The sequence below is a fragment of the Sebastes fasciatus genome, chromosome 1 (assembly GCF_043250625.1).
Source record: "Sebastes fasciatus isolate fSebFas1 chromosome 1, fSebFas1.pri, whole genome shotgun sequence".
NCBI lineage: Eukaryota > Metazoa > Chordata > Actinopteri > Perciformes > Sebastidae > Sebastes > Sebastes fasciatus.
In genome coordinates this window covers 35388412-35409335 of record NC_133795.1, presented here as the reverse complement: position 1 = coordinate 35409335, position 20924 = coordinate 35388412, and the positions used below count along the sequence as shown (strand labels likewise).

The following is a 20924-nucleotide window of genomic DNA, read 5'->3' as shown; positions in this document are numbered from 1 at the left end:
GGACTTTATTGGTTGTAACCCACAGAAGACATTACACTAATGTGTACCATGATCTGCAAATATTTCACTATCCACATAACTTGTATTTGTGTTGTGTTAAGTCACATCCACAAAAATAAAGGGTAATTTGCAAATACACATAACTTCCTCTGTAAATACGTATTTTAAGGATTACATGTAAAGTGATATGTACACATTTGTGCATCTATTTCTACACGTGGAATGATATCTGCGCATTTACAGATCGCTTCCTGTGCATTTGTGAAATGTCTTCTGTGGGTTGCAACTAATAAAGTCCAATAATATGGAAGTTTTTATTGGACTTTATTAGTTGTAATCCACAGAAGACATTCTACAAATGTGTACCATGATCTACAAATATTTCACTATCCACAAACATGTATTTTTGTGGCTGTGACTTTACACAACACAAATACAAAAATACTTTTGTGTATAGTGAAATATTTGCAGATCATGGTACACATTTGTGAATTGTCTTCTGTGGATTACAACTAGTATCTACAGATCTGCTGCGGTACCAATCGGACAAAATTCTGTAAACAAACAGGAGGAAAGTTACAAATGTCATGTGGCCCACAAATGCACAGGAAGCGATCTGCGAATGCGCAAATATCATTCCACGTGTAGAAAAAGATGCACAAATGCGTATATATCACTTTACATGTAAACCTTAAAATACATATTTACAGAGTAAGTTATGTGTATTTGCAAATCGCCCTGTATTTTCTTGACTGTGACTTTACACAACACAAATACAAAAATACGTTTGTGGATAGTGAAATATTTGCAGATCATGGTACACATTTGTGAATTGTCTTCTGTGGATTACAACTAGTATCTACAGATCTGCTGCGGTTCCAATCGGACAACATTTTGTAAACAAACAGGAGGAAAGTTACAAATGTCATGTGGCCCACAAATGCACCGGAAGCGATCTGCGAATGCGCAAATATCATTCCACGTGTAGAAAAAGATGCACAAATGCGTATATATCACTTTACATGTAAACCTTAAAATACGTATTTACAGAGTAAGTTATGTGTATTTGCAAATCGCCCTGTATTTTCTTGGCTGTGACTTTACACAACACAAATACAAAAATACGTTTGTGGATAGTGAAATATTTGCAGATCATGGTACACATTTGTGGAATGTCTTCTGTGGGTTTCAACTAATAAAGTCCAATAAAAACTTCCATACAACAGGAGCAGCAGTGAGGATTCCCAGTTATTAGACTGGGACCAGTGCGACAATGTCACATTATCTGTGCACTGTTAGCATTCTGTTAGCATTAGAGTGGGTGGAAGACATAGCAAGTTATATACTCATCTGTAGTGAGTGACTCACTGTGAGCACTGTCAAGCATTAAAACAGGATCAACCAGAAATCATCAAGACCTATGTGAAATATTGTTTACTAAATCAAGTTTAGGCAGTCTGGGGTGTTCATGCTGGTGGGAAAAAAGCACACTCAGGAATCCAGGAGGTCAGGAGAGAATATGAGAAAATACATATTCAACTTTCAAAATTGGAGGGAAAGGCATAGTTTAGAGGGAAATAAGCCAAAAGTGTCTCGGATGGTGTGACAAAAGGAAGATACTTAACGTTCATGAAATACAAAATAAAGTAGGAGGGGTAAAATGACAACAGAAAAGCATACAGAAAAGTCTAAATATACTTGGTTTATACTGACAATTATACAGAAAAGTCTAAGTATACTTGATTTATACTGACAATTATACAGAAAAGTTTCAAGAACCTAAACCAAGTCCAGCTGCTGCTGATTTAACCCTTACTCGGATACCATGACCTGGATGACTGAGAACCTTCACAAACAACAGAAAAGAGCAAATAATCATAAGTAGATTAAGAATTTGTCACATCAACTTGAATAGTAGGCAACAATATTTGTCATAGGGAAACATCTTAGTGGTCACAGACTTTTCTGTATACTTGTCAGTATAGACCAAGTATACTAAAACTTTTCTGTATACTTGTCAGTATGAGCCAAGTATACTTAGACTTTTCTGTATACTTGTCAGTATGAGCCAAGTAGACTTAGACTTTTCTGTATACTTGTCAGCATAAACCAAGTATACTTAGACTTTTCTGTATACTTGTCAGTATGAGCCAAGTAGACTTAGACTTTTCTGTATACTTGTCAGTATAAACCAAGTATACTTAGACTTTTCTGTATACTTGTCAGTATGAGCCAAGTATACTTAGACTTTTCTGTATACTTGTCAGTATAAACCAAGTATACTTAGACTTTTCTGTATACTTGTCAGTATGAGCCAAGTATACTTAGACTTTTCTGTATACTTGTCAGTATAAACCAAGTATACTTAGACTTTTCTGTATACTTGTCAGTATGAGCCAAATATATTTAGACTTTTCTGTATAGTTGTCAGTATAAACCAAGTATACTTAGACTTTTCTGTATACTTGTCAGTATGAGCCAAGTATACTTATGTATACTTTTGTTAAGTATATCTCTGATAAGTACATAAAAAGTAAACTTTAAGTATGAAGTCTTATTTTATGTTTAAAGGAAGTATACTAATAGCACACTTGAATAAACTTATTTTTGGTAAGGGCAGCGTCAACAAAAGGAGACCATAGAGCGTGTCTTGGTTTCATGAAGAGGAAAGAGGAGGGGCTATAGGATTAAAGGTGTGATTGACAGTGGAGAAAGGGGAGGGGAGAACATTATTTTTGGTAGGGATCGGCAGATCGATACTGTGGTAGATACTCAGATACGGGTGGCTGAATCACTTTCAAACTACTTTTGTAATGTTTATGCTAAAACAGCCCTTTATTATTCAATAAACCTTTATTAATCCCCGGAGGGAAATTCAGGTGTCAAAGCAGCAACAGCAACAGACAGAATGAAACACAAGGTATACAAAATAATAAAAACAATAAATAGAGATATAAAAGATACAGAGTGAATGGGTTAACATATTGTGTACAGTATGTCAATAAATAAATGTAGTATGTACATATGTGCAGTCTATAAAGTGGTATATAGGATGTATAGTGTATAGTAAGTGTAAAGTGGTTAGTCCAAGGTGGTTGCAGATAGTGCGTGTTTATAATAATTGTACTCTTATTTGCTTTTGTAATAACTCTCTTCAATAACCAAACTCCATTCTGTTTTAGTCTGTAATATTCTTGCACATTTTGAATTTTGCACAGCTACATTTGCACATTTACTACCTCAATTATTTTGATCAAAGAACAAAACATTGTAGCTTGCACACTTTGCTAATGTATATAGTATGTTATTGCACACTGTCTAATGTATATAGTATATATACATTAGATATATATACATATGTATATATAAATAGGTTATTCTACCTTTATAATTTAAATTTTGAATGCTGGTTGAATTGGTCAGATATATTTATAGTGTATTCCAATATTCTTTATATTTTGTGTTCTCTGGATATATTTCTTTAGTGTTGACATGTACATTTTATATACAATTCCTGTGCATTGCTTAGATAACCTGCTGCTGTAACACAATAATTTCCCAATTTGGGATCAATAAAGTACATTGAATGCCTTTATTGCCATTGTATCGTTAAAAACCATACAACACAATTTGGAGTGCTACTCCTGTATGGTGTCGTAATCTATCTATCTATCTATCTATCTATCATCTATCTATCTATCTATCTATCTATCTATCTATCTATCTATCTATCTATCTATCTATCTATCTATCTATCTATCTATCTATCTATCTATCTATTTATCCATCCATCCATCCATCCATCCATCCATCCATCCATCTATCCAACCATCCATCCATCCATCCATCCATCCATCCATCCATCCATCCATCCATCCATCCATCCATCCATCCATCCATCTATCTATCTATCTATCTATCTAATACATGTGTTATTATATGTCAGGTGATTTGCCTTTATTTGTAGAAAACAATCTGTATCGTATCGAATAAAAGAGGTTTGGTATTTCCCATCCCTAATATTAAGGTCTTTTTAAAACCACCTGATTCCCAGGCTGTAGCAGACTATAGAGTAGCAGTGGAGGGTTTAAACCAGTAGGAGGCAGTAATGCAACTTAAAGGATAACAACTTCCGGAATAAACAACAACGAAGAAGAGGAAGTAGTTCCGGTTTGTGGGCGGGGATAAGCCGTCATGTTGCTGCGGGGACCGGTCAGCATCCCTGGTTCAACCAGCAGAGGAGAACATGCCCGACTTCTGTTCTGCTTTTGGATGTTCTAATGAAAGAAATGCCAAAACCAAGGAGCAGGGAATAACCTTTCACAGGTGAGAGATCATCATAGTACTGGTACTGTGACCAACGTGTTGAAAGTGCTATATCTCAATAACAATCCTTCTTTATAACTAAGCTAATGCCTGGTGCACATATTTAGCATATATACTAGCATGTTAGCTAGGTGTTGTTGTTGTTGTTGTTGTTGTTATTGTTGTTTTTAAAGGTCCCATATTATAAAAAAGTGAGATTTTCATGTTTTTTTTATTATAAAGCAGGCTTAAAGGGACTGTTTATAACTTTCAGAAATGCTTGTTAACAGCAACACCTGTGGCCGTGAAGTCAACGAAAGTCAGCGTCGGTCTCGCGCTTGCTCGCTCTAAATAGACATGAACGAGCATCGCTCAAAACATTGAGGCGACACACGTCAGCTAAAACCACAATATCACTCTATATTTCAGCTGCTTGGCAGTAATGTTAGCTGACCAGACGAAGGTCTCTCCATGAATCACTGCTGATCCTAGTGTTGGCTTTTCCTGCTGGCTGAATCGGGAGGAGAAGCGTTATTGTCTCCGAGCACTGGCACCCGGTCGGAGACGTTAACGTTTCTCTTCCTGCTTCAGCCCCACTGATAACGTTTCTAGCTGCGGAGCCCCGTCACTTCACAAGACACGGAAAACCTCTGTTGGTCTGGAGGAGCTGCAGCATTTATTTCTGCACAAACATACCCTGTGCATTCACTAGATATTCTCAGAGCTAAACTAACTCTTCTGCAGTGAGGAGTGAGCGTGCGTTTACGTCTAGAGGTGGAGCGAGACAGTGAGAACGCGCGTTGTGTGAGTGAAGGCAAGCAGGCAGAGGAGCAGAGACTCCGGCTACACGTGAGCGCGCATGTGTCCCTACCCGGTACATTTATACGCTTAAAAAGTTACAAACAGTCCCTTTAAGTCCTATATAAATACTGTGAAAGTATCGAAACACTCAATCCACAGTGAAATACACACAGCCTGTATTCAGAAACTCTGCATTTGAAACAAGCCGTCAGGATTGCTGTCCATTTGTGATGTCACAAATATACAATATTTAGACCCTTTACACAGATTTAAACGTAAACATTCTAAATGTGTCCCAGTTAATTCCTGGTTGCAGTGCATGCGAATATCATCAGCTGACAGGAAGTACACATGGACCCAAGCTGTTGCCAACGCAATTCTGTTGTAATTCCGTTGCAATTACGTCAAAATGAGCTATAACGGAGCGTTTAAGACAGAGGTTAAATACAGGCATATTCAGGCTGACAATATGAGGAAAATAAAGTTTTTTTTTAACATTACAGCATGTAAACATGTTCTAGTAGAAACACAAAATACAAGTATGAACCTGAAAATGAGCACGATATGGGACCTTTAAGGACTTCAGTTTATGAAAAAAGAATTTCCCCAATAAAATAAAGTTGACATAGATATTTGTTGCTCATATTGTCATAGTAACAGATTATATCTTTGAGAGTAAAATAGTGAGTAACATTAGTGATATTGAAAACATAATACTTTAACTCAGACAAAAATGTCATTGTCATTTTACACTGAAAGAATACATGGATAGATGTTTCATTAGCATGTCCACAACACAATTAAGATTAGGTCTGTAAACCCCTCACACTACAGAATAATTTGGGCAGATGATCTGTTCAGACCAGCCTCAAATCAGACCCCAAATCTGCCCAATTATCCTCTAGTGTGGGGCCAGCATTAGTGACTGTCCTGATAAGAAGTTAAGCTAATGTCAGGCAAAGAAAAAGAGATGAACAAGTAAAATGATATTTTATCAATCAGCTATGTCGCTCTAATTTGGACTTGTTTTGTGTATAGGTTCCCCAAAGATAAGGCTAAAAGACAATCATGGACATTAGCAATGAAGAGAAAGGACTTTGAGCCAAATGACCGCTCAGTTGTTTGCAGCCTTCATTTCAAGTCAGAAGACTTTGACAAGACTGGACAGACAACTCGTCTAAGGGAAGGAGTGACCCCGTCATTTCCTTACCGCCTTCGCAAAGTGAGTGTCATTGGCAAATTGCTTCTTTATGAATAGTGACATTCATCTCTCACTAACTCATGCACGCACTAAACCTAAAATTAAACTGTTAGAAATTGTACATATTGACTGAAATAGTTTTTCACTTTATCTCCAGGTGCCCAGATCATCCAGGTCACACAAAGCTGCAGCAGAATCTCCTGATGTTTATGTTCAGCTAATAGAGGGCCTTCAGATGTCACCCGCAGTGAGTGCAACATATGACGGCAAATTGGTGCCAAAATCCGCGAGAGCAAATGAGATCCAGGCACATGGATTTAGAAGAGCCCCACCCAAGCGCACTTGGAGAAAGGTAGAGACAATTTTGCCACTTGTAGATCATGATTACGACCAAAGATCCCTGCCACTGGAGGAGCAGCTTCAGGAGGCCCTTAAGACCATCACATGCCAAGAAGACGAGCTTGTGAAACTAAGAATGAACCGCTTCCTTCTTAAACGATTCCAATGCGATGACAGACTAATTACGTTCTACACAGGCTTTAAAGATTATATCACTCTCATGGCTGTCTTTATGGCTCTGCAACCTACAGCTGAAAACATGGAAGGATGGAGCCAAAAACAAGCAGATCAACACACCATGACAAATGGTTTTAAAGAGCAAAGCCTACCTCTCATAGACCAGTTTTTTCTCTTTCTGTGCCATTTGAGGCAGGGTTTTTTAGTGCAGGACCTTGCAATTCGTTTCAATGTATCGCAGGCAACTGTCAGTAGAATTTGCACCACTTGGACAAACTTTCTCTATTACATGTTAGGATCTGTCCTTGTTTGGCCTTTAAGAGAAACAGTAAATAAATGTATGCCTCTGTCTCTGAAAAATACTTTCCCACGTACTAGAGTGATATTGGACTGTACAGAAATACATGTAAAAAGGGCCAGTTCAACAGCACTCGATTCAGAAACCTACTTCCATTGCAAAGGAACGACCACACTCAAGTCCTTAGTTGGCATAAGCCCGTCTGGTGAACTTACTTTCGTCAGTGACTTATACACAGGGTCAATATCAGACAGAGAAATCACAAAGTCGTCTGGGATTCTCTCTTTGTTAGAGGAAAGGGACGAGGTAATGGCACATAAAGGCTTCCTTATTGGTGATCTTTTGTCTGCCATAAAAGTCCGTCTTGTGATACCGCCATCCCTAGGGTCAGATAGACATCTTACCCAGGAGCAGGTGTTGCAGACACAGGAAATTGCTCGCCTCAGGATTCATGTTGAACAGGCCATTAGTAGAATTAAAGAATACCACATTTTTGACAGAACATCGTCCATTGGCACTATGGGGTCTATAAACCAAGTCTGGAAGGTGTGTGCCCTCCTCACTACTTTTCTAGGACCATTGTTCTGAACCTGAACGTAAACAAAACTGCCTTGCCTTTTCTACATATATTTGTATACAAGTATTACTATGTTTATATCGTGTGACCTAGCTCAGGCATTTATAGGCTACTTAATCACTTTAAAGTCTCTTTGTATAAAAGCATCTGCACGTAAATGACTTGTTAATAAACCTGCCTCTTGGGGAAAAGTTAAGACATGCCTTTGTTATTTAATTAAAATAGCTATTGTTATTTACAGTTGTATAGAGACATTCTTTCCCTGGAAAAAAACAAATCAGAAATATTTCAGAGAAAGTACAAACCATCTTTTAATTACATGTATGCATTAGGGGCGTGACGAAATATCGTGCCACGAGATATCGCGATGTAAAAACGTGACGATATGCATCGTCGAGACGAAAAACTGGATCGCGATATCAGGGCATAATAGGTACTACGTACATACAGGGCTCCGGGGCTGAAACTGCAGCCTCTCGTGGTACAACTCATGAGCAGTAAAATCTGGTCTGCCCTCGCCGAAATTGAACCAGTCAATCGTAACGCACGGCCGCAGCTTCTGTGTCGGAGCTCCACACACATCAACACACACACAGCGCAGTCAGTGAACAGCTGATCAGAGAGGCCGCGGTGGTGAGACGATTTGACGCTACGCTCGTTGCTAAGTGCAATAAAACTTTGCAAGTGTAAAGCAAAGATACGTTATTACGCCTGTTCAACAAGCATAAACACGATGAAACGGTTAAACATGGAGGGAAGCAACGTCTCGATCTGCTCTCCGCTGTCTCTCATCCACCGCTGCTGTTTACACAAGCACAGCGCGTTGGCTCGGCGGCTAACAGCGCGTTAGCTAACAGCGCGTTAGCTCGGCGGCTAACAGCGCGTTAGCTAACAGCGCGTTAGCTCGGCGGCTAACAGCGCGTTATAATATCGTATCGAGATCGTGAACCCAATATCTTGTATCGTATCGTATTGTGAGCTGAGTGAATCGTCACATATGCATACAAATTCATGAATATTTTTAAATGCATCAAACTGTGGTAAATATTCAAGAAAGTGATTCAGGAGTCATAGAAAGCTGTTAATGAAGTAATTTCTTGACATGAATGTCAAAATGCATTGAAATGGACATCGTCTGTATATACTCACAACAAGTTGCTTGTGTACAGTTATTAAATACACCAACTAAAATATTGTATATATGATATATATGACAATATAATTGTTCTAGTAGCCAGGCGTGAAATTTCGAGCTTCGTTGAAAAATGAACAAATGCAGAGAAGAAAATAAATCAGATTATTAACAGATTAAGAGAATATCACAACTTTCTGATATCAGCTTGCGACATAAATTCAGGTCAAGCTTATAAACGGCAACAGCAGGTGATGTAGAGAATAACTTTGACATTAAATCTACTGTCACTTCTCAAGTAAACTAAATTTGATCTATATTGCCCCAATCACAAATGTGCCTCCCTATGAGGGCGTTCCAGTCTGCACATCTTCAGACCGTTGACGAGGACAATCTAAAAAAAGAAGAGAACAAAACCTTTAACCTTTTACATTACATAACTGTTTTCACAGGCTGTGCAATGCTCCTTTTGATGAATAATCTGAACTTCATGTGTAAAATTGGTGGAGTGCCCCTTTAAATCATGACGAAAGGAAAGTTTATTCTGTCATCATCACTCACCTCGTCCTGACTGGATGCGATGTGAACAAGCGAACATCAGATTGTTTCAGTTTTTCCTAACGAAGATGTCCTGACCTGCTCCGTCCGTCAGCAAGCAGGGACGCGACGTGCTCCTCCAACCTATTCTCACTGGTGAAAATCAATGCTGACAGTAACTGACAGTTAGCAACGTCACTCTCTATGTAATAGTGAGCGAACTCTGGCAAATGGAGCGTGAAAAACTGTCCAGATATACTACGAGCAACATCACTCTTTATTACATAGTGAGTGTACTGGGAGGAAATTACTTCATTATCCACTTTCTATGACTCTTGAATCACTTTCTTGAATATTATCCACATGTTATTGCATCCTTAATTTACATTTTAAGAACTCTTGAATTTAATAGCAGCACTTCTATACTTCAATGTAATTAATTTATCCACGTACTGTAAGCAAACCCAACTCTTTGTCATCAAGCCTCTTGCATACAAATTCATGAATATTTCTAAAGGCAATAAAATGTGGTTAATATTCAAGAAAGTGATTCAGCGCTCCATTCGCTCCCTTTATGTTAAGAAGAGGTGTCAGGGTCATGAACACCGTTTTTATTCAATGAGATTTATTTGTAGTTGCAATCTGCTGAGTCTGTGTATAATCCTAAACAACTTGCCTGCGTAGCCTACTGTAGATACACCTTCTTCACTTTAAAAGAGTTGGTAAGAAGTGTTGGAAATAGAAGCGGTGCAGTTTTTGCTTCACGTCTGCCCACGTGTTTGCATCAAAGTACAGTCTGCAGTGGAAAGATTGAAGCACAGGTGGTTATACCTGCTGGGCATTTCTGCCTGTCGCACCTCCGACGGTGCCATTGGGCCGGCTGCAGGGTCGTCAGCCGGGAGCCACCCTTCACTGATGTTTCGCTCCATTAATCCCGGAACATCTCAAGGTGATGGAGCAGCGACAGGGACGTCTCCCTGCCGCCCCCTGCAGCCAGCCTTAGGACCCTCCTTTTCCCCACGCCTTGTCCTTTCTACGAAGCCAGAGCCAGAAGCTCCCTTGCTTAGCCTCCTCCGCAAGTTCTTTGAGCGCCTTTCTCAGCTTGGAGCCTGTGATCCCCAGGGACCTCAGGAGCCGCTGGGTGGATGTTCCAGCATAGCCTCTGCACCCGACTTCTACTGGACAGGTGACCGCCCTCCATCCTGCTTGAGTGCACTCAGCTGCCAGCTCTGAGTACTTTTCCTTCTTTCTCTCAAAGGCAGCCTCTATACCTCTTCCCAGTTGAAACAAAAGAAGTCCCACCACTTTGCTCCTGTAAGAACCATTTGTCCTAGTGTTTGAAATACTTACTCGTGACCCACTTTTAATGATAAACTGCCATCTAGATCTTGCGTGTATAAAGGACGATCTACACAAGCATCTTTATCTGGGCATTTAATTTCCAAGAGGCCATAAGGGCCGTCTCCAGACCGGTCAGTCACTCTCCTGTCTGGGGTTGGGGTCTAAGTGGGAAGCATTAGAGGATTGATCACAAATCCAGGTGGGGTGTACTTTTCTGCAGCCACTGAGAACTTGTGTACAGTACAGTATTTGAGTAAAATTTGTACTAAGTTACATTCCACCGCTGATCACTACTGAGTATGGGAGGGATACATGCCTTTCATAAAGAGCAGCCCCCGCTCACAAACTCATGTAAATGTCTTTCCTAACTGTTCAAATCTCCCATTCTCGTTGCCAAATGCTTACTCTCTATGTAAATAGTTGTAAATACACCTCTTGTGTGTGCTGTAATGAGCACTGCGTGTAAATGGTTGACTGAGTCCACCTTTTTGTTTGTTGTGACGGGCACTTAATGTAAATAGTGGGACACCCTTTTGTTTGCTGTGATGGGCTCATTCTTTTTGAACCAGCACTTCTGCAATAGCAATGACCGTTTGCATTTGACGTGCTAATAAAGTCCTTGTCTACAATCACAACATAAACCTCTGTGCAGTTAACACATACAAAGTACTCTCTAGATATAAACATAATTACTTGGAAACTAATTAGGCTCTACGTACGTAAGATAATCTTAAATATTATATTATAGCAGGTATCTGGGTTCTCCGGCTTCCTCCCACAGTCCAAACACATGCAGTTGAGGTTAATTGTTGACTCTAAATGTCCCGTAGGTGTGAATGTGAGTGAATGGTTGTCTGTCTCTATGTGTCAGCCCTGTGATAGTCTGACGACCTGTCCAGGGTGTAGCCCGCCTTCACCCGATGTCAGCTGGGATCGGCTCCAGCCCCCTCAGGATAAGCGGTTACAGATAATGGATGGATATTACTGTTACTATCTACATTAAATAACGTAAAAGTATTTTAATTTAACTGAGCAGCACCGTGTATCATAAATACATGTATAACAATGGTAACATACCAAACTGCTGGAAAGAATTCAGCAGGTTCTGATTATATTAATTGTGGATAAATTATAATCCTCCAGCCTTGATAGACGTACATGTATTTGGAGGCTCGGCTTCCCTGTACCAATATGGCGGCCGCGTTTGACACCCATGGTTGACGCACCACCGCCGCAATGAACATCAGAGATCAATGCCGTATGTGTCACCCGCAGGAACATTTGTTTTTCCCAGACATTTATCGCTCTCAGTATTCCAGAGTTCTTAAAAGTATATCTACTAAATTGCTGTCACTCATTAAAGCCTTGTTATTATGAACATTTCTTAGAGGTGATTCCTAGATTGTGGCTCGGTGGAAAGGTTCTCGAGGAACGTTCTTGTAATGATGCTCATATCAGAAGTGTTCGTACTTCTATTCAAAGTCTGTGTCCTTACTCCTTTCATTGTTGGAAAGTGATGTTTCCAAAGCAGGAATGTTTGGACTGAATTTAATAATTTTTTTCCCCCAATAAAGTTAAAGAAATTCATAACAGGATTTTATACAGGTACTATCCATGCAATGAATTAATTCATAAGTTTAGAAGCAATGTTTCCCCGTTATGTTCCTCCTGCAAAAGGAGGTTAAGTCCTTTCCTCATTTATTTTATGTCCATATAGTCATTCCGGTAACTTTTGGACTCAAATGTCCTTATTAATCTGGGAAACTCATCATGTCTTGGTCCCTATTATTGAAAGTATTGTCTTATTTTTTAAATGAGAGTCAACAATGAAGTTGATAACTTGATACAATTACTGTTACTTATTGGCAAACATATTCACAAGGCCAGATTTCTTCAGTTTCTTTCTAACAACTTCCTAAAAACTTGTTTTATGTTGAACTTCAGACATTCTGTGATTCTGTCTGTAATATATTTAAAACAAAAAAGCTTTTAAGACATCTAATCTCTTGAGAGACATTATAAACAACATTGCCAGATTTTTTTCACTTTTTAAAGCTGTTTGTGTTTTGTGTGTTTAATTAGTATATTTTTATTTATACTCCCTGTACTGATGCAGTGTAAAGTATTGTAAAATTACTGTGTTATTAAAATCTGAAAAAAAGTTTTGCCTTGGATGGTGAAGTACCGAGGAACATGATAAACCAATCAGAAGCAGATTAGGGCTGATCAGAGGCAGAGCCTTTCTTCTGCTTTGTATGTAGAGGCTGATCGTAAACCAGTGTTAAATGCACATGCTGCCATCTACTGTACCGGAGTGGACACACTCAGTACACTGCAGTGTGTCATCCCTAAAACATAAAATGTTAACCAGACATTCTTTGACAAAATGATTAACAGATTGCTTCTTTTCAAACAAGCGTGTTTTCTTTAGTTTATTCTGCAAAATGGGTCCCCTATACACCACCCCCTGAACGAGCAGCTGGAACAACTCCACTAACAATCATTTTAAAGCATTTATTTAAGAGGCAAATAGTTCAATATTCCTGCAAAAATCAACAACACACAACAACAATAATTGTTGAAGTTATAGCCTAACAAATAAAGAGAATCTAGGCTATTTGACACAGTGTGGAGAAGGCCTTTACTCCACTCAACTCCTGCATGTGCTGTAATAATCATTCAGCCAACACCATTCCTGTCCTCCTCACAGTGAGACACTTTAACTTTCCAGGCGCATTTTCTCCCATTACCAAGGCCATAACCATCCACTACACTGTGGATAGATGAATAGGTACACAGATAGAGTAGGCTACTTAATAAACCTGATGGGAAATTGCAGTGTTCCAGCAGCACGTAAATCACAAAACAGAAGAGATAAAAGCAGTGGTGTAGCGGTCGTTGATGAGGTGGGTGTACTAATAGGTAGATGGGTAGTATAGGTTACCGAGGTGGAAGTGGGTATACCCTCCTATATATTCCAATGGCTTTTTGGCTGATAGAAGTTATACTGTAAACTGCCAGAAATAAAGGTGGGCATTCTGTGTATACCTGTGCATAACCTCCACAACACTGGATAAAAGCATAAATGATAAACAATCAGAGTAAAATAACACTTGTAACACACTTTACATCAGTACAAGTAGGCAATATTACAATGTGTTATAAGGCGTATAGAGACAGACATTTTGTTTACTTGTGCCATCCTGACTATTTTCTATTTTGTCCTCTCATTGATGACTTAAGCTCCACTATAATTCAGAGTGTTCTTGTACTTTCTACTCCACTACATTTACTTGACAGCTTTAAGTACAGATTAAAAATTTAACGTAGAAAAACATTATCAGTTCAAAAAATACAATGAATTATGTTTAAGATTAAACCATGTGACATGTGACCCATCACAAAAAAAGCTGTGTCTAGTTGGGGCCTCTTGTCATGTTTCAGATGTCTATAAGATGAGATTCTCCATTTAAATGTCTCACATTGTGTCAACGAAATAACTGTTAAAGGACCAAAGAGGTAAAACTCTCCAATATTTCACAGAAAAGATAAAAACTCGAGAAAATCTGAAAAATAAAAACAAAATTATGTTGCAGAACTGTGATATTTCTTCTTTTCTACCCCATTAATCATCTTTGTGAGGGGACCGACCCCTAGTTTAGTTACCACTCGATTAAACTACCTAACTGTATAAATTATTTAAAACTCGTTCCACCCTCAGTACTAAAAAGGCCCGGTTTGAACAACTACTATTAATTACTTTACTGTAAATTTAGCTTATAATGTGTCTATATTTACTTTAAATGCAGGACTTTTTACATTTTTGTATTGGTACTTTTATTGTATAATTATTGAGTGCTTCTTCCACCACTGATAATAAGAAAATTACTAATTTTCAAGAGGTTTTAATTGTTGAGATTTGACTGCAAATATCCAATCACTATCATTGTGTACAAGAAACAATCCATAGTGAAGTCTGAGAAAATGCACTGCCATATTTATGTCATGTTGCATTGCTGGTACGGAAGCAGACAGTACATCATGTAGCTGTTATGTTTCGTGTTGACAAGAAACACAAACTTTATTCATGCATTTAACAGTTACCACCTGCTATTTAGAGATAACTGTGCAGGGAACAGAAGTAAATCAACAGAGCAGAACGGTTATTGCACAACAGGAGAGAACACCACAAACAACCCCATGTAAGTGTTTGGGTGGGTGGTTTAGATTGCTTACTCTATGTACATTTCCTGTATAGAGACACATTGAAGAAGTAGTAGGGGAAGGTGTGAATAACAAATGTCTTTGTACAGTAACTCTCTGACCCTGAACCTCTCACTCCTCACTTCGCAGAATATGCTTATCTAATCTTTCTCTATTCCATACTGGAAGTGGAAATCTGCATACATGTGCAGCACTAGCCCTAAATATAGTCTGTAATCAAACACATGTTGGAGTCAGTAATGGTTGACTTTGTTTTTGAAGGATTCTCTTTTGTATACCAAACATATGTCTTATTTGTAGTATTAGTTTTTATTTTTTGGACATTATTGCCTTTATTTGACAGAGGACAGTGTAGAAATGTGGAAGAGAGAGAGGCTTATGATATTCAACAAAGGTCCCAACGAAGGCCAGACTCCAACCCGGGACGCTGCGGTTATATGGCATCTTGTAACCACTCGTCTACCAAGGCGTTCCTTGTTTGTAGTAATTTTACAGTGTCACTCTCTAATATGTTTGGCTAGGCCTCCAACTACCATTGTGAGCAGTCAAATTAGTTATCAAGCCGTCACTCACACTGACACACATTCACAAGCTTGGATTAATAATTGTCTGGCATGACAGATTGATATGGAATTGCTGTGTGCTACTTCTCTGTAAGTGATGCCAGATATTTTAATGAAGAATAATAACACTCATTAGCGCATGCAGGCTTGGTGAAATAATTCTTTCACTTTCGAGTTACCCGTTGTGGTTTGGTGACATTGGCTTCACTTCCTCATTGGTTGGGGTTTCACAAACCCCACTGCATGCTGCATGTGTAAAAATATTAATAATAATAATAACAATTTCAAAATCAATTTTCTTTCCTCAGATATTTCATTAATCTGCAGTATGTAGAAAATTATTGAAGTGGTGACCACGTCCTTTGTGTGAACTGTGTTTACACATCGGATGAAGGTGACAAAATGCGGAAAGGAACATAGAGTATTGTTATCACACCAAATAAGGAAACATGTCATGCTTGAGCGCCTATGTGTCATATAGGGTCAACATGACACTCAGTTGCCCATTTATTAGGTACAGTACACCTAGCTAAAACAATAATCACGCAATAAATCCTACCTTCATGAAGATTATAATAAGAATAAGAAAAAGAAAGATTCAATTTACTGATCATTTAGGATTCTTTTTCCGTATTGCATTACTTTTGAAATATGTCATCAGTTCAGTAGAAGCTGTTCTGATAAAATTAGTAACAGTCATGAGCTGATGAAACATTGGTCAGAATGTTTTCTGAGTTGTTAAATGGGATCTCCAAACAGACCATTAGGGTTAAGTTTCTTAATAATAATAATGTTTATTTAGGACCAGAGTTTAAACTGAAAAAATGACAAAACAAAAAGACCCAAATATCTGGAAGTCTTAACTTTTAATCTTACTGTGTTCCCATCATGCATGGGAGTAATCTGGTTCAGAGGCTTCTAAATAACCAAACTCACACAATAGTGAGGGGAAAAATTAGATCTAAATTATATTTATAAATGAATACAGGTCAAACCTTTACAACATTAAAATGCTTCTTAATCCAATACGATCATAATGATGTACTGTAAAACTGATGGGAGCTATTCTGCTCGCATAATAAATACTTTTACTTTACTTTAAAAACATTTTATAATACTTTGAGTGCTTAATACTTTAGTACTTTTCCTTTGGGATCTTAAATATGTGACTTTTACTTGCATTGCAGTATTTTTACATGTTTGTATTGCGACTTTAACTTAAGTAATATATTGACTTATATTATACTTACTGTCACCATTGACAACTTTATGTTTGTAGTTGATTATATAAGGACATAAAATGAGCACCACATATTGTCAAGAATTACATATAGTCAGTTAAATTGAAATTAAAATAGATCTGTCCTGTTAGTCACTGTTCCACTGTGTTTCTCTTCATCAGTGGCGGCGAGGAGGAATCATTTATCCAGGGTCCTTGGCAGACACAGCAGTAAAGGACTCTTGCTTCAGGGGGAAAAAGTTCAGGGATAAAAGGGATCACTCAGGAGATTACTCCCATGTACGTAACACGGATGCCTAGAACACAAACAAAGAGCATTATGCTGCCCAGCTTTATTTTAGTCACAGTGTGCATGTTTGTGTGAATGACTGCTTTTCTAACCTTATCCTCACCAGTTGTCTTTTATATCACCGAATGAAGAGTTAAGCTCAGTTTGTTGTCTCTGTATATATCCCCCTGCTGCCATAGGATTCTCCTTTTAGCTGTTTGAATGATGTTTTTTTTCATGCCTCCACTCAGGGCAATGTTTTTCAATCAGATTAGTACAGCACATTCTGTTCTGTTTCACTTCCTGATGACTGTGCAGCCTGTATCCCTAAATGAACTCACCCCGCGTGCTTCTGGTTACACCAAGACACTCATTCAGAAAGACGTATTCCTGCAACCGCCTGTCAGATTTTAGTACCTCATACAATATTTAGTAAATGTGTAAGCCAATCATCAAGAATACATCCTGATTGTTAGTTTATTTAAAAAAAAAGAAGACGCTTGAACTTGAGAACTGTTGATTTTATCTCTGAGCATCTAATTTTCCTGTTTGCTGCCAGATTGCTGCGTCCACCACAACAGAAACAAGATGTTCATGATGTTTCAGGAAGGAAGACAACATCTCAGGCCGTGTGTCAATTTAGAAGTGTATTCATGCATTTCAGTTCAGCTCAGGTCAGCTGAGTTCATTTTTGACCTCCACTTACGCACACAAGACGGGAGGAAGTGCCAACAAAGCTACCAGGACACCGCAGCACAGACGAGGGTTTGAGAAAACAAACAAATCTCTGACTGAGCTAGAGCCTCGATGACTTTTTTAAAATATGTATTTATTGTTAATAGCTTCAAGTGGGTGGTGGTGGTGCATGCTGAGGGATGGTTATGGTCTTTTTCTGTACTATTTTCTCTTTTAATGTGAATAAAATGTTTTAATATGTGTGTGAAACCTGCTTTCTTCCGATAAGTGATCGCTCAGAAGATTACTCAGCCGGTTGATAACATCCCTGTGGGTTTGCACAATCAGGGTCACCTGTGTTATGTCACCTTTATTATTAACAGGATCGTCATGTTCCCTTCAATAGCTGCGTGGCTCTCTGCCAGCAGCAGCGTGGTCAGACAGTGTCCTCACCACCTCTGAATGCAGCATTCACCCACCAGAAACCTGCTATAGGCCTTAACTATCTGAGTCCCTCAGTTCAAGCAATAAGGAAGATATACTCACAGTAAGAGTTTATGCCACAAGTTTTTTCAACATTTTAATGCAAAAATATGCTGAACATAAATAGAAGCAGCAGCCATAAAACATGCTGCATTGCAAACATCCTATGCGCACATAATAATATGGCAGTATCCTCAGACCACAAAAGCACGAAGGCAAAGCCATAAAAATCTTTTATGACTTTTATGGGAAGTTCGGCTGCTCCTGCACCTCCCCCGATGTATACGTCTGGCTTCGGGGAAAGCCTGACTCCATCAAAGAGATTCTTATGATGATTTTTACATTTTTAAACGTCTCATGCTCTTTATTTAAACACAAATAAGCAGATTTAATTCACCTTTTTAGTGTAATACTGTATATCTCAGTGTACTGACAGGACTCATTGAAAGCAGGATTTCATCAATGCACATGCAGGTTATTTTTGAGACAATAACTCCCAAATCCACAATTGCTTATGTCTTCCTCTATACCTCCTTTGTCTTTTTGAGTTATTTACTCTATGAGTTAACTACACTGGCATGTATTGACAACCCTCTGGTTCAAGGTGTGTTGATCAGAGAATCACATGGTTGAGTCAACGACCTGCAGGTCATAGTAGGTGATTTTAAAATATGCCCCAAACTAGGGCTGGGCAATATGATAATATATATCTTCAAAACAATATAAAATTTACATATTTTTCTATATTTTTTCTATTGTGATATCGGCTAGGTGTTTATTTATTTATTTTTTCTCTATAATATTTGCACTCAAGTTCTTGAAATGAGAAATTACTCTACTTTTGTACATTTGTCTAGTATTTAATTCCCACAGGAGTATACAGAAATAGGCATTACCGTGTGGTTATTTCATATAGACTTGTTTCATATTTATTTATTGAATTACCAGAAAACATATTGTAAAATACTGTATATCGTTAACAAGATAAGAAATGGGCTACATCATAGATAGAAGATTATCGCCCAGCCCTACCTCAAACCTGCTGTAGCCAGACACATAACCACACCTCGACCAGGTTTAGGACTTTAACTTGTAATTTAACACTACTATAGGTCTACTTTTACTTTCAATAGCCTACTTTGTATTTCTCACATACATTTATTTAACTTTATGTCTAAATTAAAATTGTGTGATGTTAGTATACATTTATAATATGGTTCTGATATACTAAATAGTCACGTATTGGGTTTAGGAACAGTAACTGTAAGCAATATAATTTAGCTATCTTTTCTTTAACGCTAGCTTAAATTAGCTACTCTAGCTTAGGTGGCTAACATATTGTGGAAATTAGCTTACGGCTAGTAACCGTCATCAACTGGTATTGATGTTTTTAGCATCGCTGGGTAACTTCAGCAGAGTTACGGAGGCAGTTACAGAAATAACATTTAAACGTCCCATATTGTAAAAAGGGAAATTTTCATGTCTTTTATATCATAAAGCAGGTTCAAGTGCGTTTGAAACAAGCCGGGGGATTTCTGTCCATTTGTGATGTCACAAATATATAATATTTAGACCATTTCACGGTTTTAAACATAACATTTTTAAATGTGTCCCAGTTTATTTCCTGTTTCAGTGTATGTGAATGACATCAGCTGACAGGAAGTAAACATGGACCCATACCGTTGCCTAGCAACGCAATTCCGTTGCAATTCCGTTGAAATTCACTAAAACGGAGCGTTTCAGACAGAGTGTAAATACAGGCATATTCAGACAGACAGTATGCGGAAAATTCAGTTTTTTTTAACATTAAAGCATGTAAACATGTTCTAGTAGAAACACAAAATACAAGTATGAACCTGAAAATGAGCATGATATGGGATGTTTAAGGTTTCCGAATACTTGCCATTTTGGCCAGTCTGAATTAAATGAAATCCCACATTTTATCACTTGTTTATTAGTGAACAATATAAGGTAGGAAATTAAACATAGGCTATATGTGAAGTTAAAAGTTCTTTGAGTACTTTACTTATTTTTTACTCTACTACATTTCAGAAAAAAAGTATTGTATATATTTACTGCAAAACAGTTGTAGCCTACTATTTTCTTTGTAGATTAAGATTTGACTTGCAAAACAAGAGCTCATTAAACACAAAGCAGCCTGTTAGACATCACAAGACATAAAGCTAGGCTAATTAACAACACCTGGAACAGCTTTATTAGCCTACTTTAAGTTATCATGTCACTTTGACAGGGACCACCCAGCAAACAGGTCACAGGTAAGTCCTACTCTCATAGCAAATTACTTTAAGATCTTTATTTCTCACTTTGCTACCTTATCAACGTATAGTTTAAGTTACATCTTTACAAAACGTTTGTTTCATCCGACTGAAGAAGTGCTAATGTTAGCTAGCATTTGTTGTTTCGCTGGGTAACTAGAATTAGTTTAACTTTAAAACGTTAAACATTATTATTATACAGTATTATCATAACATTATAAGGTTTCATATTACTTGCCAATTTTACTTCATAAAATGAAACCTCTCATTTAATCACTTAGCATCTCCTCAGATAAAAAAGACTTTGATCAGACTATCTCATGGATTAACACTGATTCTAATAGTGTTAATATTAATATAATTGATTTGAGATGGTGTGAAAATGCTATTCTAAAGAAAAACTAAAATGAACAATTGAAACGTTTACTTTCATTGTGATGGATGAAATGCATATAAATTGCACCACATGTCTACCATCTGGCACCAT

At 37.9% G+C, this 20924-nt stretch overlaps 2 protein-coding genes across 3 annotated transcripts in view; one reads left to right on the top strand and one right to left on the bottom strand.

Annotated features, from left to right (window-relative positions):
- The window catches only part of rab44 (RAB44, member RAS oncogene family), an 82282-nt gene that overhangs the window by 25512 nt on the left and 35846 nt on the right, over nucleotides 1-20924 (bottom strand). The gene's annotated exons all lie outside the window — the stretch shown is intronic.
- Nucleotides 4142-17751, top strand: LOC141773958 (THAP domain-containing protein 6-like). 2 transcript variants are annotated; one of them, XM_074646174.1, is made up of 5 exons: nucleotides 4142-4326; nucleotides 6145-6328; nucleotides 6465-6554; nucleotides 16898-17014; nucleotides 17563-17751. In XM_074646174.1, the coding sequence occupies exons 1-5, from the start codon at nucleotides 4247-4249 to the stop codon at nucleotides 17599-17601; spliced, it is 510 nt and encodes a 169-aa protein (XP_074502275.1). In that variant the 5' UTR covers nucleotides 4142-4246; the 3' UTR covers nucleotides 17602-17751. The 2 variants fall into 2 exon arrangements, with proteins under 2 accessions (XP_074502275.1, XP_074502270.1); XM_074646169.1 differs by lacking the exons at nucleotides 16898-17014; nucleotides 17563-17751 and having other exon boundaries at nucleotides 6465-7846.

Coding starts and splice junctions, on each gene's coding strand:
- LOC141773958 (XM_074646169.1), top strand. CDS start 4,247: ATGCCCGACTTCTGTTCTGCTTTTGGATGTTCTAATGAAAGAAATGCC. Junction 4,327..6,144: donor CAGGGAATAACCTTTCACAG/GTGAGAGATCAT, acceptor TTTTGTGTATAG/GTTCCCCAAAGATAAGGCTA. Junction 6,329..6,464: donor TTCCTTACCGCCTTCGCAAA/GTGAGTGTCATT, acceptor CTTTATCTCCAG/GTGCCCAGATCATCCAGGTC.